We start from the raw sequence: 24,098 nt of genomic DNA, 5'->3' as shown, positions 1-24,098 counted from the left end.
CAGTTGTCTTCATGATATTGGAACAAATTGTTCTCAACCACCCATTCTACCAGGTCAAGTCTTCACACACTTGTGGTAGACATCCCCTTTACTCACCTTTGGGTTTGAGCCCCTTGGTTACCCTCAACCTGGTTTAGCCAATCTGCCAAAACAGTTTACCAGGGTATGGCCACTGCACATAGGCTTCTTGGAGCCACAGGTGAGAGTTAGGTGGATTGAATGGATACCAAAGGTAGAAAGCAGCCCTGAAAAGGGTTTGGCAGCCCTCACACCAGAAGAGGTACTAATCTTCCCTTAATATACCCTACACCCCAAAGTCTTTGAGTTAATCTGCTTTCGGATGTCAAAGAATAGGAACCCAAAATACCCACCTCTAATTTAACTACAGCGTTTGGCATGCAAACAAGAGATGGAGCAAGTACTCTCTCATTTGGGAACAAAGAGATATATTTCTCATCACCATCTTTGGTTTCCCAGGCTTGGATAGGTTCTCAGGAGTGAAATCACAAATAAAATGGCAATCCACTAAACCAGCTCTAGAAGATTCCAGACCCTAATAAGAATCACCCAAGAAGGTTAGTATCTTTGCTCTTTTATGCTGTGGTAGACAAAGGGAGTCTAGAGCCTTTTACCCACGACCCAATTCAGGGTGAGTTAACATCAGACACATTTGAATAGGCCTATCAAGGATAGTGGATTCTTCACTTATTCGAATATAAATTCCTTGTGGACAAGGACTATTTAAATTATATCCCCACATCCTAGAATAGTGGCTCACATATAGTAACCTTTTGCTAAATTCTTTTTAATTGCTACTTACCTGCTTGATAAATTCTGTTTTTATCTATGTTTTTCTTTCTTTCCTTTTTGGATAAGGGCCTGATCCTATAAGTTTGCAGCATTCTTCAAAACCTGAATCAAGATTCTGTTCATGGAAAATCAAATGTAAATTGATATTTGCTTGTGGCCAATTTGGAGGATTATCTAGTTGGAAGAAGGGATATTTTACTAATGACAAGATCCTAGTTCCTAGGACAAAGATAATATGTATTATTTATCTTTATCTCCACTCTGTCCACAACCCCACACACTATGTCTTCCACTAACAAATGTTTATTGAATGAATGCATAGATTAATAAATAGGCATTACTATGGAACTCCTTACAAAGTGTGTTGACATTCCAGTTGCTCTTCAATGACCTGAAATCAGGGTCTCTCCTTCACATGGAACAGGCAAATTTTTACCAGCTCACCAAACTTTTACTACCAAAAGTCCCCATTCATGAGTTTAGTGGGAAAAAAAAAGTGTTTAAAGACAGAATAAGTTATAGTCTATTTCTTGATTATTTTATTCATTTTTTTTTTCAGGCAATTGGAGTTAAGTGACTTGCCCAGGGTTACACAGCTAGTAAGAGAAAAGTGTTTGGTCTAAGGCCAGATGTGAACTCAGGTCCTCCTGACCTCAAGGCCGGTGCTCTATCCACTACACCACCTAGCAGCCCCAATTTCTTGATTATCATAATGGGTTAATGGGTTAATGGGAAGTGGGCCATGCTTTTGCACATGCCATGATCCTCAGATGTATTTACTTTTTACCATTAACCAGCAGGTGGTGGGAAATATTACTATGTGGTTACTTTGGGCAGCTAGATGATGTAGTGAATTGAGCACTAGGCTTGGAACCAGAAAGACTCATCTTCATGAGTTTAAATCTGGCCTCAGACAATTAATTGTTATGTGACCCTGGGCAAGTCATTTAATGCTGTTTGCCTCAGTTCCTAATTTGTAAAATGGTATGGAAGAGGAAATGGCAAACCACTCCAGCATCTGTGGAGAAATAATGGAGAACCAAGCAGGGAGACTAGCGAGGCATATTGGAGAGGATATTAAACTTGGAGATGGATAATTCCCATTTCAAATTCCACTTCGGGCACTTATTTGCTGAGTGACCCTGACAAATCAATGAACTTCCCTGGACCTCAACTTCCTCATCTGTAAAGTGGGGTGGGGTTGGATTGGATGGCCTCTTAGCTCTAAATTTATGATCCAAAATCCTTGATTCTCCCATGCCCAACAATAAAAATGAGGAAGACCTTTAAAGTCTTGGCCTCAGAGGGCAAAAGTAGAACTGGTATTTGTAAAGAGGATGATTTTAGTATAGAAAATCTTCCTAAAAATTAAATGTGCCTGAAAGTGGAACAGGTTGCCTGGCAAGGTGTGCTCTCCATTACTGAAAATCTTTATGAAGAAGCTTGAAGACAGCTTTGTAGGGACAGAGGGAGGTTCTAATCAAGTGTGGCTTGGAATATACCGGTGGTTCCCAACCTTGCTAAGTAGGAAAGGTTCTTTTTAACTATCAAAAAAAAGTCATTTGCTGCATGATCACAACTATATCCATTGATTCCTTCTGTCTCTATTACTAACATAGTAACTTGCATTTATTTTTCCAGGACAGAGGATTTTATCTGTGTAGGGAGGTATATGGGGAACTTCCTCTATCAATACAGATAAACAACTATCTCTGACATTTGTAATTCCAGAAAGGCACTGAGAAGCATGATAGAGCAGTGGTTAGAGAACTATTTCAGGAGTTAGGAAGACTTGGGTACAAGTCCCACGTTTCACACATATTGGCTCTGTGACTATAGCTTTGTTGTTCAGTTGTTTTTTGTCATGTCCAACTCTTTGTGACCCCATTTTTGGTTTTCTTGGCAAAGATACTGGAGTGACTTGCCATTTCCTTCTCCAGCTCATTTTACAGATGAGGAAACTGAGGCAAATAGGTTATGTGACTTGCCCAGAGTCAATACAGCTAGTAAGGTGTGTGAGGCCAGATATCCATTTATATAATACTTTACATATTAACCCTGTGAGGTAAATACTGAAAGTATTAGTTTTCCTAAATTGTTGTTCAGTCATATCTGACTCTTTATGACAGTATTTGGAGGTTTTCTTAGCAAAGATGCTGGAGTAGATTTCTATTTCCTTCTTCAGCAACTATAGGTCAAGTCTTACCACATCAGGCTGGCACTTAGTAGATACTTAATACATGTTTATTCAGTTGATGAAGGAAATGACCAAGGCTTGATATGAAAGGGACCAGAGCTCTTCCAAAGCAGAATGGGCTACCTTACTGGCTCTTTAAACACAGGTGGAATTACAACTTGTTGAGGAGATTCTAGAAGGGATTATTTTCCAAGTATTAGTTAGACTAGGTGGCTACAAAAGTCCTTCCAGTTCTGGGATTCTGTGAAATATATGACAGGTAGCCACTATGAATTCATCAGTACCAAATGCTTGCTGATTGATCGACTAAATGCATATTTTAATACTTTATTTTCAACAGAATCTGCATACATTTGAAAAATTTATATTTGTATCTGTTTCTGTGAGTATATACATGTATATCTGGAATCCTATAACTGTCTATGAAAATATTTTTACTGAAAATACCTTTCATCAATACAGACTCTCTGCTTCTTTTAAATTTGCTCTCTCAAGAGAGTTGCCTGGGGATGCTGAGAGTTTAAGGGATTTGCCCCAGGTCACATGGCCAATATTATCTGAGGTGGGACTTGAAGCCAAGTTTTCCAGAGGCTAAACAAACCTGGCAATATATTTGCAACAGATATTAGCTATTTTGTCTACAGAAGGCAGGTTTCCTTATTTATTACACTGAGACATTTCATGAGATGGTGGATACTGTTTCATAGATTCCATTCTGGAAATCTGATTGAAGCTTGGTATGCATTTGGATGTAGGGACCCCTGGGCTAGAGGATCTTTCTACTGGAAGATTCTATTCATGGACTAAGTGCTTTGATAACCACTCTATTTACACAGCTATACCCTGTATGTATTATTTTAAAACAAAACTGTTACAATATACCACTACAAAACAGGAAACCTTTCAGGTTCATTTTAATAGATATTTCCACTTTCCTGTACACTGATTCACTGACATTACATTCAAACAATAAGATCATGAAATTCCTTGACTTTCTTTCTTCAGGTTGCTCTGTTTATTCATCATCTTGGACCTTTTTTTTAAATTGGATTGGGGATCAGCTCATTAATTTGCATTCTTTTTTATGTTTGAGAAATAATATTGGGAGGCATTTTGGTTGGAGAAACATTTGAATATGGCAAGACCTGTATTTTATTTGGGCTAAATCTACAGACCCCCTGAGTGAAAAAAGGTAGTGAAAAAAATAAATATAGAGATCTGTTCCTTTACCAGAGTTGTTAATGTGCCCATTTAGCATAGAAGCATTGGGGGAGGGGGGTGGCTTTGATGAAATGCACCAGAACTAGCTAGAGAAGTGAATCAATTTCTCTAGATGAGCAGAGAATGGTATAATTCCCATTTAATAATAACTCCTATTTCTCTAGTGTTTTAGAATTTATCCATTACTCCACTCACAACAACCCAGTGAGGATTACTTTTCTTTTTTTGTAACACTTGCTCCATTTGTAAATAAAGCAACATGGAAACACTGTTAATCCTCATTTTGAATATTGGTTCAAAAATGGGGAAAGAAAAAGACAACTTCCGTCTCCTCTTTAAATGCCTATGCTACATAATCTTTCTTGAAAGTAGGTCATGTTACAACTTCTTTGAGATCTTTGTAGGAATGAGAACACAAGTGTATATAGGTATATATATTATATATATGTATAATATATATAATATATATATATTCTACAAAGAAAGATACTACTATGTTAAAACTGAATAGTCTTTTTTCCTGAGAAAATACTTATTATCTCATCTTTTGGATAGGATTGAGATAGAAAAGGTACTTAGACAAACCTCTCTCCTGATATTATTAAGAGTTTGGGAGTAGTGAGGGAGCCCTAATAAATTTCCAAAGGATTGGAATCAGTTGACTTCTTCAGTGTTTCCTTGGTATCCGGGAAATCCCAGAAATCACAGTTTAAGGAAGGGGAAATGATGGACATTGCTCTCTTCTCTTTCCATACTATATGTAGTGCTTTGTTTAAGGGATTTTCTAATGCACTTATTGAGCATTTTGCATTTATGGTTATTTGTGTGGGAGTCAAGTCCCTTACTAGAATGTGGTAAGCTCCATGAATCTTATCTCCCCCAGTACAGTATTCTGCATGCAGTAGGTGCTTTAAAAATATTAGTGAATTCCCAAGGCATGGGAACTCACTGCATTAAGTCTCCAGGCTCCTTACACAGTCTGGTCTGAAACTCATCTACACGGGAAAGAAACACATCCATAACACAGAAGCACACACGCTAGGGGCTAGAGGACAGACAAGTCTAGAGTCTAAGGGGGTGCTGTGTCCAGTGTCATTCATTCTCTTTTCTCCAGGACTGCAGAGGAGGTGAATTGCTCCCTTAGGTTATGGGAAGGTCACTCCTTTTGGAGAAGAAGTGGACCTGATGGGCCCAGCTAAGTGGTCATTTTTGCCAGCAGGAGAGTGGGAAAGAAGCCTGAAACTGACGTCGCTAGGCATTAGCTGACAGAGCAGTCCCTGGCTCTTCTGGTTAGGCTGTGGGAGACAGCAGCAGCAGCAGTAGCAGCAATAACAGTGACTGCAGCCGCTTTATGATCTCGGAATCTGGACTGCTGGTGCGCCCTCTGCAGCAACCAGCAACCAGCAACCAGCAACCAGCAACCAGCAATCCTTAGGGTCCCCCAAGCAGGAGCGCGGGAAAACTGCATTCCAGCAGCCTCAGGTATTGGGGTTGAGCTGGGATCACTGAGGCTACATTTGACACTGTTCTGGGAAAAGCTGCAAGGAGCCAACTGAAATGTCTTACTCAATATTCCCGGTGCCTCACTTGAATGGGAACTAACTCCTAAGCACGCAGCTGTCTGTCTTAGACGGCTCAACACCTGACCACTTAGGGAGTTCTTTCAACACCACCCCCCTAACCATTTCCCTTGAAATTTTGGATTACAGAAATAAAGTGAAGTCCAGACACTGTCTGATACTTTATTTTTAATGTACGTGAATCGAACTTGTTTATGAACTGGAAAACTGCTTCTACCAATGCAAGTCAGCATCCCTTCAACACATGCATGCATGTATACACACATGTATACACGTATGCATACACACGTGTATACACGTATGCATACATACATGTATACACATGTGTACATACATATGCATATGTACATGCTATGGATGTGGAGAGAGAGACAGAGACAGACAGAGACTGAGACATGAGACAGCAGAAACACACATACAGTTACAAAGTTGCCTTAAAGCGTTGAAAAGTTAAGTGACTTGTACAGGGTCACACAGACTGTATGTGACAAAAGCAAGATTTGGCTCCAGGTTTCCTCTTGAGTTTTCCCGGGGGCAAAAGTCTTCAGAGGGGTATTCTCCAGTCAAGGTTGGGAAGGTATTTGCTGTCTCCAGTGGTCCCAGTCGGAAATTTGTGCTTTTGCGTTTTCCAAGAAAAGGGAGAAGGGAAAGTGAGGGCGGGGATCAGAGCTTGAGGAGATTTTTTTGTTGAAGTATGAATGTTTCCCTTCACTCTGACAAGGAAAAGAGGATTTTTCTAGGCAAAGTTGGAGAGCAGCTAGAACCCTCTGGACTTCACACTTCGCAGCCAGTAGCCAGCGCTGACACTGTCAGACTGAGAGGTTGGATTTTGAGGCTCGGAGAGAAAGCCCAGGATCCCTTGCTCATCGATCAATCTCCCCGGGGAAGTGTGCTCTGGCTGCAGACATTACATTTCTCATCTTTCACTCAAGCCTGTGAGGTATCTAAAATAGATTTGGGAGGAATGCCCGCCTTCCTAGAGACCTTGATCGATTTTTCCTGTGAGTAACCCTTTTTCGTTCCTCTACCGCTTTTAGGGTGCCTTGGATGTTCAGTCCCCTCAGACTTCGTTGGATATTACGAATGATTACATTTTCCCTTCGAACGTTCTTTTAAACTAGTAGATTTAGCGGCACTTTTGCTCCCTAGAGCTAGAGACATCGCTGTTGTTATCCTCTAGTTTCTTCCTTTTCTTCTCGCTACGACTTTCACTCTCTCCATCACCCAATTCCATCTCACATCCCACTCTGTCCCTCAAGGCCGGGGTCTAGGCAATTGAATTCTGGACAATCCTAGTTCATTCTCTCTTGGGCCAGTTTGCTTTGAAGATAGTCGGGCTCTTCTCCCCTCCTCCCCCCTTCTTGCTCCTCCCTCTTTCCCTGCTTCCCCCTCTCACCTTCTTCTCCTTTTTTCTGGCTTAATGGATCCAAGAGTATCAATCATAGTGGAATAGAATAGATTGACTGAGTCCTCGAAACCGCAAGTGGAGTCCTTCACTTCTCCTTATAGAGGAGCTGGGGGTATGGGAACCGCCCCCATCCTCTCCACCCTCTCCCCCCCCCCCCCCCCGGAACCCAGACCCCCCCCCCCCCTCTCCCCCCCCCCCCCCCCCCCCACCCCAGGAAACAAACGCCAGACCTAGTATTGTCCTAACCACCCTCGCCCAGAAAGAGGAGGGTAGGGAAGCGGACTGAGGAGCGACCAGCTGCAGCCTCCCTCTCACTAATTAACTGCTTTATAATTTACTAGCCCAGCGCCCACCTCCCTTCCGATCTCTCCTGTGGGACTCGCAACCACCCCCTGCCTTACCTCCGTCCCCCATACTCCTCCTCTCCCCTTGGTCAGCCATCTGGTCAGCCCGGCTTCCCATCCTAACTGAATGGAGTTCTCCGATGTGCGCTGCCCCAGTGGCCGTTAGGAACTTCCCACCATCCACCGGACACCCCCCAAAAAGCCCCCATTTTTCAAAGGATGCAGCAGCGCCGTGGGCGGCTGGGAGACCACGGCTGCGGACAGACCAGCCTGGCGCACAGCAGAAGCAGAGGCGGCGGCGGCAGCGGCAGCTTTCAGGTGCCGGGGTGGCTCTCGAGGTGCAAAGGCTTCACAACTGAGACGAGCCCTGGAGGCAGTGCCTCGGAGAGCCCCGGGCTCTGCAAATAGCCGGGGCCGCTTCGAGCCAAAGTGGGGCGGCTAGAGAAGGAGAAGGAAGAGGAAGAGGGAAGCACAATTCTTGGCGCTGGCGCTGCAGTGAGCAAAGATAGGGGCTGCATTCCTCCAAGCTTGCCTTACCCCGAGCGGCTGGATCATGATCGCCCTCATTGGCGTCACCTTCCGAGGACGAAAGGACAGCGGTAGGCTTGACTAGAGCTTGGCGCCCTTTTCGCAACTCCTCTGGTTTCTTTTTCTTTCCTTCTTTTTTTTTTTTTTTAATATAAAGGAACTCTCACCCCCTGGGGCGCTCCGCCACCTTCCTTTCTCTTACCCCCAGCTCCCCAGGTCCAGGCGCTATGGAGTTATCCGATGTGCGCTGCTTGAGCAGCATGGAAGAACTCTACACCATTAACCCGACACCCCCGGCCAGCGGCGGCAGCGGGGGGAGCTGCAGCGGAGCCGGCGGTGGCTCGCGACCCCAGAGGCTGCTGTGGCAGACCGCGGTGCGGCACATCACCGAGCAGCGCTTCATCCACCAGAGCGGCGTCTGCGGCGGGAACGGCAAGACCAGCGACCCTGGCGGCCCCAACCACCACGCGCCCCACCTCCAGCAAGCCCCATCCCTCCCCCTCTACCCTTTGGGCCAGCCCGGGCGTCTGGGCTCGACCGGGAAGGGCGGTCACAACAACGGGGGTGGCCCCACCAAAGTCTTCCCCGAGCGGAGGGGCAGCAGCGGTGACCTGGGTTTCCTGCACCTCGACTGCGCTCCCAGCAACTCGGATTTCTTTCTTAATTGGGGTTACACCTACCGAGGGGTGATCTTCCCCACCCTGCGGAACTCCTTTAAGTCCCGGGACCTGGAGCGCCTCTACCAGCGCTATTTCCTGGGACAGAGGCGCAAGTCCGAGGTGGTCATGAACATCCTGGACGTATTGACCAAACTGACCTTGCTCGTGCTCCACCTGACCCTGGCATCGGCCCCCATGGACCCTCTCAAGGGCATCCTTCTGGGCTTCTTTACAGGCATCGAGGTGGTCATCTGTGCTTTGGTGGTGGTCAGGAAGGACACCACTTCCTACACGTACCTACAGTACAGCGGGCTGGTGACCTGGGTGGCCATGACGACTCAGATCCTGGCCGCGGGTCTGGGCTACGGGCTCCTAGGGGATGGGATTGGCTATGTGCTCTTCACTCTCTTCGCAACCTACAGCATGCTGCCGCTGCCCCTCACCTGGGCCATCCTTGCGGGGCTTGTCACATCTCTAGTACAAATCGTCCTGGAGCTAATCATCCCCCGGTTGGCGGTGAATTCCATCAACCAGGTACCTCCCCCTCCCCCTTCCCTACTCCTGGCTTCTGGGGAGCCTCGAGGTTATTTATGAGTGCATTCTTCACTGAGTGACGGAATGAACTAAATGACCTCTAAGACCATCCTTCCATCTCCAATATTCTAGGCTTCTATGAGTAATGCTTATTTGACCTTAAACGGTATCACCCCCCCCCACCACCACCACCCTTCTTCCACCTCCAGCTTATCTATTGACACTACAGAAAGAGCAGAGGGGAGGTGCCTTGGTTCATAAAAACCAAGAACAATAGAGATCATTAAGAAGTAGTTGAAGAGAAAATCTTTAACTCTTCTTCAAAGTCAAAAATCCTATATATAATGTATTGAAGTGTTGGCTGTGGAATTGGAGGACCTGATTCAGATACTGATTGTGCTAATTGCTTATCTGTGTGATCTTAAGCCACTTCTTTCTGGGCCTCAGTTTCCTCATCTGTAAAATGAGGACATCCAGTCCCTTCCAGCTCTGAGCCTATGACCTCTGTCTCACTTCACTTTTATTTCTGACATCTTTCTTCCACATTCTCGATCCTCATTCCTCATATCCCCACACTCCTCTCAGCAACCCCAACCCCCTTACAATATTTTCTAACTGGGAAATACTTTCTGAGAACTTCCGGACCTTCAAGAAACCCAAATAAAGTAATAATATTGGCATTTTATATATGTATAACATATGATTTCATGTTTATTTGCTTTAATGAGGACCCTCCCCCTTTACTGATCAAAGTTCAATCTTTTGAATATAGAAGGTGGGGAGGAAGGAAGAAGGATTGATGTTTCCTAGGAAGGCAAGTTTATCTCAATGATTTGAAACACATTCAGGCAAAAGGATGATCGTTCTACAGATGTCCATTCATTCCTCTCCTAGCACAGGATTTCTGCAGAGTACCTGAGTTAGGGAAGAAAGTTATCACTGCATGTGTATAGGGAACTAATGGTGAAAGATTTCTCCACTTCATTCAACTAAACCTAGTAAATAGAATAATGTTCCAACTGTTCCTTTCCCTACTACCATATTTGTAGTTGAAGAATGTGTGTGTGATGGGGCGGGGGGTCTCAAAGCCAAGGAAAACTTCTATTATATTTTGATTATAAATTTGTGAAGTTTTTTTCATATTGTTTCTCTTTTCATTAAAGCCTTTGAAAGTTCATTTATGTGGTAATTTGCTTCATGGTACTTTGCATGGTTCCAGTGAACAGACACTTGCAGATACTAAACATAAAATTCATTCAGTTGAACTGAAAGCACGCTTTTTAGAACTTCAGTGCTTCTAAAATGCTTCACTCATCATTGATCTTCAGGTTATGCTGTCACTTTGATATTCTATTTCTTCTCTGATAACTCCATATCCATTTGCTCTCATTGCTTATCTGGATGGTTGTTTTTAGAGTACTTTTTTTTTAGGACTTAGCTGTCTTTCTGGTAGAAACATGGAGTTTATAATGTATGTGGCTGAGGTCACTGACTTGGATAGGTCTGGACAAATTAAACTTAAAGCTTATTAAAACAATAAAAGGGTAATTTCAAGAAATTTTAACCTTCAAAATTAGCACCTGATAATTTTTTTATTCCCTTTGGGGAGTGATAAGGGTAGGATGTAGTACACTTTAGACAACCCTGTCACCTTTTGAATATGGATTCCAACAGTTTAAAAATTCACCTTTCCTGCTAAATAGTTCTTTCTTTCTCTGCTATTCTCACATACCAAAAAAAAAATTGACACTGAAGAAATCATTATGGTGTGTGTATTAGAGGGAGAAATAAAAGGAGTAAGACAGACAGAGACACAGAGAGAGAAAGAGAGAGAAAGAGAAGAGGATGGCTGTATGTTTTTTTCTTCTATATGGCTATTTGAAGAAATTATACTTTAAGCGATATCTTGACAAACTCCTTTTCACATTCTATTCTTTCTTAAGGGTGGCAAACATTACTAAAATACTTCATTTAAAAATTAATAACATGTCTCAGGTATTTCCAGGTGGCAAACTGAATAGTTTCAAAGTACAAAATATACAAAATTTCTTAGTCTTTGTGTTTTATTTTTACTGTGAAATAAATCCATAAAGTTAATCAATTGATACTCTTTATTTTCACATGCCATTCAAATGTTGCCAAGAAGTGGTTTAAAATAATCACCAACCACCTTTTCCTTTGCTTCGAATTTCAAATAATTATTCACTGATAAATACTCTATATGAACCTTGGCCCATAAAATCCATAATAACTTAACTTCATATTTTGTTTTATTTTAAAAATGCACATTAATTGATTGTTTAGCATGTAATGATACTGCTATTAGTCTCTTAGGGTGTCTGATTGCCCTTAACCTTTGGTCAAAGTCCAGGGAGCTCTCCTCCAGTTGTAGGTGCTGAACAGCTCCAATTCTTGGTTTGTAAAATTTTTCTTTTGGCTCCCTCTAGTGTTCACAATGTTTTTCGAAAATGTCGTTCCCCTTTGTTTTTAAATGGACTTTGGGTATTGATAATTTTTTTCCCTTCTAATCTTTTTTTTTTTTTAAGCAAGGTCTCCTGAGTTCATCTTCATGTACTTAGTGATGCCCCAAACTTTTAAAATGCACTTCGGGCCATTTTAGTAAGAGGAGACTTTGAATCTGGCATCTATCTTGGATTTTACACCAGTTTCTTGCAGGTTTCTTTTAGACCAGGGATTCTTATTCTTTTTAATGTGTATCAAAGACCCCTTTGGCAATCTAATAAAACCTATAACCCCTTCTCAGAATAATTTTAATAAATAAAATGAAATTTGCAGAATTAGAAAATAAATCAATAATGTTGAAATATAGTCATAAATATAGATAAATGATAGAAAAAAATCACAGACCCCAAGTTAAGAACTTGTGTTCTAAGCAAAATATCATCTAAATATTTAGTAAAATATCTTCTAAAGACATTCTTTGCATTTGACAACATCAAAATGCTAAAGTTACCTGATAACTGATATTAAATAAGAAAAAAATCCCTCCAACGTCATAAAGCACAATTAGAAGAGCTATGATTTCACTAGTGTCAACCTAAGTGACTCTCAAACCCTATCGTTGCCATAGTAAACACTCTTCAAGAACTTTTGTATACACCCCTCCCTGCCAATGCACCATAATTTTGTGACTCACCTGATCATAAAACTATCTGAACTTTAACTAGACTGGTTCTCAGATGGGGAATACAAGTGAATTTGACACTGGGTTAGCAATCAGTTTATATTCCACTGGCATAGGATCAAGAACCTCAGAACCACACTGACACTGTTATGAGATGGGAGAGGCAGGCTTTAGTGGAGAATATAGTAATTGTATATGCGTACAAACACTCTTTTAAGTATATTGAATGCAAACACCTTAGAGATCCAAACAGCAATACTCTTTGAGATTTACTCTGGATAATTGTGGATAGCTATTACATTTTTTACAAAGTGATATGTGAAGATAGCACCGCATATAATGCATAAATGAACATTTACTGAAGGAGCCAAGGAAAGACACTGTGTTAGACAAATGCTGCAACCCAGGCAGGAGGCTATTCTGCAGTAACTTCATCATCTCTCTCAGCAGGGCACAGGCTTATCATCTGACAGCCACAGACCCTGGGATCTCATCCCATCTCAAAATTAATTTTGACTTCCATTAAGAGAAGTGCTCATGTTAACTTAAGCATCTTCAAAAAATTAGGAAACATAAAAATGAAGCTCAGAGTCAATGCATTTTAGCAGCTGTTTTCTCTCTCTGGAAATGCAGTCTCTAAGTATACAAATAATACCAATAATTGTTTCTACTAGAGTCAGTGTTGTGAGAAGCTTCTCCCTTCCTCCTTTTCATCTCTGCCCTCCCTCCCTCCTCCCCAACAAGGAAATGAGATCTGTGACACTGTATAAAATAACGAAACTGTAACTCTCTTCCTGTACAAAGCGTAGAGAGAATAGACCTTAGTGTTCTCTCTGATGCATATTGTACTTTACCCAAGTGAGCTAAGAGTAGAAAATACTTCCTTAAAAAAGTCACCCAAGAACCCACAAAGAGGTGTTTATCTCTCCCACTCCCCACCCCAAACGCAAAGGTTAGGATAAAGTCAGCTCTTTCTCGTCTGCAAACAAAGAGTTATGTCTCAGGGCAGATCTACTCTTCCTACAGCTTTCTTCTTCCTCTGTGGGGTGGAAAAAGTGATTAATTCCCCAAGGATATAGGCAGTTCAAAAGGCTCCTTTATTTCTCTGCTCACCTGAGCTCTGCCATTAGTTGTAAAACTGATGCTCCCCTGAGTAGCACTGTCTCTCCAAAGGTGGATCAGTTTCATACCAACAAAGGAATAGAATATATCTGATACAATCCAAGGACAAGCATTTCTTTGCCCTCTTTCTGCTTCTGTCACCGACTTCCTGCTCATCCTAGACTAATAAATTGCCCTGTTGTTCTAGTTTATCCATCTGGCAATTCATGACACAATGAATTCTTGTGAATATACATAGAGGCACCTAGAGTTGATAATGTTGACTGGCTATTAGAAGAATTAGAGGTGATTTAAATACTGTTGCCATCATTATTAGTACTCTCTTAATTGCTGATGAGAATTATAAACTCTCTGGTATTTGACTGTTATCTAATTATCAATCATCAGCTCTTTAGTGATGAGGTGGGTGGAAATCATTTTAGAGGTTGGACATTGATATCTAATAATAGTTCACAGGAAAAAGAATGATCTGGTGCCTTCCTTTGGTGGATCCAAAAATGTACTTCATTAATCTTCTGTACATCTTGGTAAGGTGGATGATAAGGTATCATCAGAGTAATGAAGTGATTTGTCTATGCTAGGCAGGCAAGTAAAAGGCCCTCCAAATGGGAGAGGACTAGTTCTTGACAAGGTCAAATCACATGGGGAGTTGAATTTAGCACATGGCTTGCAAATCCATCCCTTACCCCATCTCAATTTAAATTTAGTCCTACTGAACAGTTGAAAGAAATGTTAGATCATGTCAACTTACCCTAGTAAGGCTTTTTTCCCTTGAACAATTTTTTAGTAATATTTTTTTTGGCCCTGAACTGGACCAAAGGTATCCCTTAGTGTGTGTGTATATTGAGTATATATTGCTTATACTTCGAGTCAAGATTTGACTTAGCATAGAAACCAAAAAAGTGGAAATAGAATAACCAACTTTTAAAATCATTTTTAAGGAAAGAAAGGCCAGTTTGAACTTAATAAGTATCTGAAATGTCTTACTCATCCCAACCCATATCATATAAACAAAATTCTCTACTTTGTGCTTAACAAAGCATATGTTTGCTAAATCAAAGTCAAGTTTGCTAAATCATCTCAATTTGGGTTTTGAGATAGTCTCTTTGAAAGAAAAAAGTGAATATCCCACAGCTGAATAAGTCTAGGCCCCAACTGAATTTATCACTACACTTTATAGCGCACATTTATTTGAAAAACCTATGGCACACTGCCTGCACATTTTTCTTCAGCAAATTCTTAAAGGTTTTTTAAAAATGATTGCAGCATCCCAGCGTGCCTGAGGGAACAAAAATACCTCTCCAATAAACAGATTTGAGTGTCAACCTTCCCAGGGGGTTCCTCTGGATGCCAGAGAATGGAAATATTATTCTTTTACTGGTGAAAAATATCTTGAGACTATCCTTTTAAATTTTCTTTGTTGGATGAAGGGTAGAAGGAAGGGTTTTAACATATGATGGCTATGTGACAGTTCAAAACATCTAAAGTAAATTTCCCCTGATCAGTCTCTGCCACCTTTGCCCTGCCATTTCCTAATGGGTTTAGATTTCATGGTTTTAGGGCAATTCATAATCTGATGGTGTAGCTTGCTTTCTTCTTGATTGAATTATCAATTTATTTTTCTTCATATCCAGTAGTATCACCTAACTGGTGTCAGTGGGTCAGAGCATAATTATATTCAAATTGGGGGTTGGGGAAGACTTCTTGGGCGAGGGGGTATGAATGTGTGAGTGGGGGGGTACTTTTCTCCTGGAGCAGCTGCAGCTATGTCTTGTTTAATAGAGCAAACACATTAGTCATATTTACACTTTGATGATTGATGGCATTTTAAGAGCTCATCAGAAATGAGTGAAACCAAGCAGAAAAATGAAAGATGTACACACACACACACACACACACACACACACACACACACACAAATCACTTATCCCAAACTCAGTGCAGCAAGGAAGCATTTGCAATCAAAGGTCACTGCTGTGATCAAACTAATGTGACATTTTGCTGTTGGTTGTCTAAATACTTCCTGTGATCACAATCGTGTAATTTCATTAATCCAGATATTTTGGTCTGATTCAAAGTATATGCACAATACAATGACAATGAACAGCTCAAAAAAGCTTGCCTTTGGGAAAGAAACTAAGCACATATTGACCCAGTGAGGGACCCATAGTCAAGATCTTACCAGGAATCTATGGATGATGAACATACCAGCTCATTTGACATCTTGATTATGATGTGTGGCATCCCCTTCTCTCTGTCCCCACTTCCCACCACTGGTATTTTTTAAGGCAAAAGAAAAATTCTAGGTTGGAGAGGCAAAGGCTTTTGTGGTACAAAGGTTTTGACTTCAGTCAGCAAGAGAATGGATTATGCAAATTATACCTTCCTCTGTATTTTTCGAGGTACTCAGAGAGGCATAGGATTCTTTGGCCTAGGGTGCAACAATAGAAAATGGAAAGCCAATGTAAAAGCGAGTGAGCAATGCTTCTTGGGGAAATGTAATTAGATTTACACACTCAAATCATATCATGTGAGTTTTGTTTATAAGGAACTATTTTAAGAAGTCAGGTTACTTAAGCAGCACTTCCTATGTCAGTTTTTCTCACTGCAAAATTTTTCACAGTCGGCCCTACCGGGCAGAGGAGGAATGCAGAATAGATGAATTAACTGCTTTGGTGCCAGACTATCTGAGAAGACACTGCAGTATACCTGTAGGAATAAAAGCCATTTAAAAAAAAATCAACAACCATTGCCTGTTCTCTGGCAGATGTTCTGTCTGGATGTTATTGATGGATTATGCTTAGATGAATTTGAATTTGTTGGTTTCTTTGTGAAATGTACATTGGAAATTGAGTAAGAATGTATGTGACTCAATATCTAGGCCGCATATTTTCCCACTTGCGCTATTCACGTGTGGAATTGTTTGGGATTTTATAGTCCTTTTTTTTGTGCCTGAGCTCAGGTGTTTCTAATTGTACAAATGTCTTGCAAGCAGAATTCTCTCATAAATCAAGATTAGGAGATAAAGTTCTGAAGGGAATATTCCAAGTTTCAGCAGAGACATGAGGCTAAATCATACTGCTTTCCTCCTTCCCCACAAACCACCCTGGCCATTTTGGGATTAATAATTCTTAAAAACCATTTTTTTCTATGAAAAGGTTATGTCATATAAAAGAAAAATTAAATCATACCCGAAGAACCATTTTATTTTGAAAATGAAAGTTTCTTTTTCATCTTAGCTGATTTTATAATCAATTGCAATAAGCATTTAAATGTCCCTGCTTTGTTATTTGTGATTGCATTCCCAAGATATAGGATCCCCTAAAAAATATGAAAGTATATAATTTTTTTCTTTCTCCTTTGGGTCAGAATGTGGAGGAAAATGTAGTAAGAGAAACTACTTTGTTATGGGTAAATTTCTTTGCGTAAAGTGACATAGTGCTAAGGGACTGACCTTCGAGTCAAGCATATCTGGGTTCAAGTATTGCTGCTGATATATTTCTTAAGCTATTAGTACTCCAGGAAGCTTTCTAAGGTTATGTTTTATGGGTGAGCTATAGGTCTGTGTTGGTGGAGAGAAGTTCTCTACCTGGAATTCTCCACACTCAAGAATTCACAGTTCTAAAATAAAATAAAACAAAACAAAATAAAACAAAACAAAAAACAAAGAAACAACAACCAAATTACAGGGACTTGTGTATCTTATGGAGAAGAAATGATATTTGAGGAACATGATAGCTTTCTTCACAAAGGAAATGTGAGAAGCATAAATCTAGAGACACCTTCATTCTAAATGTTCAGATGGAATATTTGTGCCTGATCTGTGGTAGAACCTTCTGAATTCATATTGGGCTGAATGGTCACAGTCAAACACACTGTACCTTGACCCCAACATCATGATGTTATTTGTCCTCTCCATATATGAAGGATGAACAGTAACAGCTGTCTTCAGTACAGTATGGCTCTAAAAGGTATAATATAGGACCGACGGAGAGTAGTAGAAGACAATATTTGAATCCATATAAAGAAGAACTAATAGTTATTACTGCTGAAAATGAGTGGTCTTTTTTTCATAGTGAGTTCTTTATCTCTGAAGGTCTTCAAGAAGAGACTGGATGCCTACCTGTGAGGGATGTTATAGAGGGAATTCTATTACTGGATGAGAGGTTAGATTCAGTGACCCTGAAGGCCATTTCCAACCCCAAGATCCTAAGAAATGAAGTCAACAATGTATTAATCCTTGTACAGAATCATACCAACCACCCTTTTGGTGGACAAAAATGCCAGGAAAACCAGTGTGGGATTTTAAGGTATAGAAAGGATTAAGGGAGGGAATGTGATTTGAAATTAATGTGGGGAAGAAAGAAAAGGATCTATACATATTTTTATTTTTTTGATTATAATTTTTAGTTTTGAATTCTCTCCTTCCCTTTTACTCTCTCCCTCCAATTAAGTAAGCAAGAAGTATAATATCATTATACTTACGAATTCATGCAAAACATATTTCCACATTAGCCATGTTATCTGCCTGTTTTTAAAGTATTGCACCCCCCCAAGTTTCTTTAGCCAAAGAATTGATGCTAACAGCTGGTGTCTATTTCATTTATGCCTGCCCTTTAGAACAGGGATTTGAGGGAAAACAACACAGTTTACTGTCAAAGGCCAAGCAATTGTAGGCAGTTATACTTAAAAGTTTTAACTTAGTAAATGAAAAGTTTCTAATATGATCTTTGTGAAAAACCAGTATTTATATTAGTTTACCCATTTATGCGATGCTCATACCTATCTTAAGGAGCTCTGAGACACTTTTCTGACTTTGAAAAGAACCAAACAGTCACTTTCACTCTCTAAGGATTAATTACTTTTCAAAAAAAAAAAAAAAAAAAGATGGCCTTGCCCCCTTTTCCAAGTTAGATAGGGACCTATTACCTAAATAACTCTGTAACTTACCTAGAAGCATTTCTCACAAGAATATTCCTCAAGCAAATAAACAGTGAGCAAAACAAACAAAACATGTCTCCATCTTTGCATAGAATAGTACTCTACCCCATAACTAGAATGTATTTCCACTGCTCATCCACCCCTTACAATCCCTAGTTTCCTTCAGAGCTCAACTCAAGGGTCATTTTCTACATGAAACTTTTCCTAATCCTTCCCAGTTGCTATTGCTTTCCCTTTCACCCAAATTGTATCTATTAAAAAAAGAATCTAAACCTATGATTTCATATGTATAGGGAGATCCCAATGCGGAATTTCCTCTTCCAAGCAAATGGGTACCTTCTCCTCAGTGGAAGAGTTGTCTGAATCACTCTTCCATCAAGTGACTTGCCCAAGATCACATAACCTGTATGTGATTCAAAGGCCAGTTCTCTGTACAATATGCTAGCCTACTTTTTATTCTCTCTCTCTCTCTCTCTCTCTCTCTCTCTCTCTCTCTCTCTCTCTCTCTCTCTCTCTCTGTCTTTCTCTCTTTCTCTGTGTGTGTGTGTGTGTGTGTGTGTGTGTGTGTGTGTGTGTTGGCTCTTCCAGCTACATTATAAGCTATTGTATTGACTATTTTGTAAAGGGACCACTGAATTGAAAAATCACATACATTGCTTAGAATAATAGACTGGTGAGTTTGACCATGTTTTCTTGCAAAATTCTCATGCTATTCTTATGGGGAAATGATGCATAACCTCACCATCATGATGTGTATATAGCGTATCAGGGAAAAAAAAAGTATTGGATTTAAAATCAGCCTGTGTTCTAATCTGACTGTGCCACTTATCACCTCTGTGACCTTAGTCATTTAACTTAACTTATCTTGATTTTTCATTCCTTATCTGTAAAGTAAGGTGGTTGGATCAGATGACCTTGAAGGTCCCTTCTAGCATTAAATCTATGATTTTCTGATTTAGAACCAGTAAATGGAATTTGCCATGAGGTATATTTCAGTTAAATATAATTTGGTTCAATTCAATAATTATTTGTTAAGTGACTGCTGTTTGCAAAACATTGTGTTTAGTATAAGAGAAGCAAAGATGACAGAAGACTCAATCTTTGACCTCAAAAAATTGGCCCATCTAGTAGGGGAATAAGAAAAAAAATACTCAAATAATGAGAAAAGGAGTTGTAATATCTTCGATATGTAAGAGAGGTTTAAATAGTAGAAAGTGAGATTTGAGAAGGGAGCATTATTTTATAGTCAAAGAGTATCAGAATTTACTGACAGTTAGAGTTGGCAAAGGTAGGACCCTGGGAACAGATGATTTAGAGCTGGATGAGGAAACTGAGGTACTGAGAAACTGTGGCCCTCCTCTCAAAGTCATACAATCAGTCAGGCCCATTCATTAAGTACCTACTATGTGTCAGGCACTATTCTAAGTTCTATGGATACAAAGAAAGACAAAAACACAGTCCCCACAGAGCTTATTTTATAATGGCAGAAACGACATGCAAATAACTATGTACATACAAGGTATATACAAGGTAAATAGAGAGTAATCTCAGAGTGAAGTTACTGGTGGGGGCAGGGGGAATGGGAAAAGGGAGAGATGGGGAAAGAAACCAGGAAAAGGTAGGAATTAAGCTCTCTTTTTTTTGTCATTTTGTTTTTATTTCATGACTGGGTCTTCCTATCTCACCAAGGCTGGAAGTGCAATGGCCATTGGTGGCCACTCCTAAGTCTATTACTGATGGGTACAAAAACTTTGACCTGCTCTGTATTTAACATAGACCAGTTCACTTCTCTTTAAGCAGCTAGGTTGCCTTCCACTCCTGGGTGGGGGGGTCTCATCATATCTGTGCCAGATGAGCTGAGTTTTAGCACTACTGCAGTATAAAGTTCCTCAACTCTACTGATACAACAGCCTCAATCTCCTCTAGTAGCAGGGGTTACAGGACTGCGCTATTATACTCAATTTGAGCTGAGTCCTAAAGGAAGCTAGGAAAGCCAGGAAGTAGAGGGGAGAAGGGAGATTATTCCAGGCCTGGTAGGAGGTATCAGAGCTAGGACTTGAACCGAGGTCCACTGACTTCAAATCCAGAGCCCTTTTTACTGAGCTGCTTAACAAGGTAGTGAATTCTCCGTAACTGAAAGTGTTCAAGCAGAGGCTGAGTGAGTTATTGTCAAAGATATTGTAAAAAATAATAATTTAAGAGCTTTCTAGGAGGCTCAGTGGATAGAACACTGAGCCTGCAGTCTGAAAGACTCATCTTCCTGAGTTCAAATCTGGTCTCAGACACTTACTAGTTGTGTGACCCTGGGCAAGTCAGTTAACCCTGTTTGCCTCAGTTTCCTCATCTGTAAAATGAGCTAGAGAAGGAAATGGCAAACCATTTCAGTATCTTTGCCAAGAAAATCCCAGATAGGGTCATGAAGAGTTGGACACGAGAAAACACCACAGCAACAACCAAAAGGGGTTTGATGAGATTACCCTGGAGGTTCCTTACAACTTGAAGAATCAGTGATTTTGTGATCTTTTGCCTGAAACATAATCTACAAAAGGACTTATGTTCAACATCAATAGGCATGAAAACAACAGGAGGAGCTAATATGACTGCGTGAGAGGAGACTTAACCAATCAGGAAAGCAACAACCTGATACAGGAAGTCTGAATTCATTCCAAGCTTAGTTAGCAGAAATGCAGGACTTAATGGACTATCACCTTCACAGGAGGAGTAAGACATGGGTAAACATGGGAACTCTGCAGTTATGGGGAGCCTGGTCTAGCCCCAAATACTCAGAAGCCTTTGAGATTCACTTTTGAATGCAGTAACTATTTATTGTAGGTTTGCCTATGGCACTTTTGGGGACCTTACCATCTATGATACTTTTAAGGACTTTGGGGGTTAGAGCTGAGGGTTGGCAGTAGAGGAAGAAAGTTGTCATTGACAAATAATGTAGGGTCCAAACCAAATTGAAGGCATATTTGGGAATTTGGGAGAGGGAAGTAGAGGAACAATACTTGTTAACCGAAAAAAAAATTAAACAAAACGAAACTAGGGCAGTTGATTCACAGCCCTTATGAGAAAAAGAAAAAGAAAAATCACTTTAATAAAATGCCATGTGGCACTTAATTTTCACTTGTGGCTCCAAGAAGATGTAATATGTGCAGTGGTCATACCCCAATAAAACCTCTCTCAGCAGATGGACTAAACCAGGTTAAGGGTAACTGACAGGCCTCAAACCCCTCAGTGAGTCATGAGAATGTCTACCCCAAGTATGTGAAAACTTTCCCTGGCAGAATGGGTGGATTAGAGCAATCTGTTCCAGTGACCTTGAGGATGGCTGAAGCAGGTGCTATGGAGCACTTAGAGCATGGCCAGACATCAAAGACACCAAAGTTATCTGCTGTATCCTGCACCATCACCAGTCTTCCTGACTTCATTCTTGCTACTGGACTTTGATGACCATGGAAGAGAGAGTGAGGCTGTCTACTTTGTGCAACTCTGCCTTACTTACATTCAATTCATGCACAAGCCAAGACATCACCCCATGACGCCATTGGTCCTCTTTGAAAACAAAGAACAACAACAACAACAACAACTACTACTACTACTACTATACTACTACTACTACTACTACTACTACTACTACTACTACTACTACTGCCACGCTTAAGTGTCTTCCATGACTAGACTTGTCCAGGAAGCACTAGTCCTTCCAGGACTTCTAGTCTTTCTAGGACACAACTTACTGTGTGTCCTGAAACAAATCACTTGACTTCCATGGGTCTCAGTTTCCTCAATTGTAATGGAGAGTGGTTGGATTAAGTTCCTTTGAAACTTTAGATTCCTATGGCTCTTGTGCTCGTAACTTCAATTATGTTCACTCCAGAGGATGACTTTCCCCCCAGTTTAATTTTTTCCCAAATCATCTGGTAGGACAAAAAGTGTGAGACAAATTTTAGATTAAAGGCAGAATGGTCATGGAGTGGTTAATGACAATCGAACTATTCCTTGTTTCAAAGAAGAGAAGATGCTCGAGTACCCGATTATTTTTTCAAGAATGTGAAAATTAGTTCTCCAAAAATCTTCCAAAATTTAATTTTCTGGGTACAAACATTCCTCTAATTCTTGATTACTCCATTTATTGATCAAACACTGCAAAATGGGTTCATTTCAGAGAATTATGGCTAAAAAAATTGATAGTTTCTCTGGGGGTTTGAAATTTCTTTTGAATGAGCTCGCAAGCTTGAGAGATACTGATTATGCTTTTTGTGTAGGATAGAATGTGTTCAGACTACACCCTGACACCATATAGCCATTGCCAGCCACTCTCTCTCCTTCTTTCCTTGCTCCATCTGTCCATCCATCTAAAGGTTAAAAAAAAAAGACAGCATTGGTCACTGAAGGAAAAACCCTTCCTCCTTTGAATATTATTAACTGTGACTCCAGAATTAATCCTCTTAACTGCTAATACATAGTAAATTTAGAGCAAAGAGCTAAAAATGTGAGTTTCCACTACATACATGTCAGAGAATCCACAAATATAGACCATGGAGTAGAAATAGAGAGCTCATATATTTATTCAGAGGATTTATTCCAGTTAAAAAACAACTCAAGACAAAACCATGACAAAGAAAAAGAAGTGTGCTGATTTGAATTAATTGAATTAGCTATCTTCCCTGAGTATATTAATGAAATAATTGCTCATGTTTTCCTGCCACTTTAATTTGTCTATGTACAGATATAAAAGCAATATTCATTCAACAAATTTTTTGAGAACTCCAATATACAAAATATTGTGGTAGGCACCAGTGATAAATAAGACACAATCATTGCTTTCAAAGAGTTTCTAGGCTAGTAGGGGATTTGTTTTATGTACAGAGCAATGTAATATTGTACAATAATTAATGCAGAGTACAACACACTAAGAATATTAGAAAGTTATGAAATTCTAGGCTCAGTAAAATGAAGCAAACATCATTTAAGACAGGCAAACCAAAGAAACCATTTGGAGGATGCTGGAGCAGCAGACAGCAATTAGAATTATACAAAGATGAGATAGACTTCTTTGGGAAGTAACAGTGGTCCTCCCCATACTGAACATCTTCATTTTAAAAAAAAATTGGATATGTGGTAGAGGGCATTATTTTTCAGCTATGAGTTGAACTAAGTGGCCATTGAGGTCCCTTGAAGCTCTGTAATTCTTTGTGTTTTCTAGGTACTACCTGAAGGAGATAGAAAGAAAGCTTCAGGAGGACAGGCATCATTCAATTTTTTGGTCTCTTCATCCCTAGCCTATCACAATGCTTTTCACTTTGAAGTAAATAAATTATTATTTGTTGAATAGAGTTGAATTCATTCATTCAATATATATTCACTAAGTCCTTAGTGCTTTTTACCTATGCTACCACTGGGGATACAAAGAAACAAATTAACAGTCCCTGCCCTCTGAGAGCTTATGTTCTATTTTGGGGAAAAACAATAGATTCACAGACAAGCATAGCCAAAGTAAATAGAAAAGAATTTAGGTGAAGAAGGGCAGTTATATCTAGGAGAATCTGGAAAGGCCTTTTGTGAGAGATGGAAATTGAACTGAGCCTTTGAAGGGGAAATTAATG

The 24,098-nt window shown here is 40.3% G+C and overlaps 1 protein-coding gene across 1 annotated transcript in view; it reads left to right on the top strand.

Annotated features, from left to right (window-relative positions):
* Positions 1-8,315: 8,315 nt before the first annotated feature.
* Positions 8,316-24,098, top strand: part of ADCY8 (adenylate cyclase 8) — a 361,242-nt gene continuing 345,459 nt past the window's right edge. Inside the window, exon 1 of the mRNA XM_027845527.1 lies at positions 8,316-9,281. Coding sequence (XP_027701328.1) covers positions 8,316-9,281 — 966 coding nt within the window. The remainder of the gene's footprint in view (positions 9,282-24,098) is intronic.

The sequence above is a fragment of the Vombatus ursinus genome, unplaced genomic scaffold, assembly GCF_900497805.2.
Source record: "Vombatus ursinus unplaced genomic scaffold, bare-nosed wombat genome assembly UNPS02014973.1, whole genome shotgun sequence".
Lineage (NCBI taxonomy): Eukaryota > Metazoa > Chordata > Mammalia > Diprotodontia > Vombatidae > Vombatus > Vombatus ursinus.
This window is presented reverse-complemented; position numbering and strand designations above follow the sequence as displayed.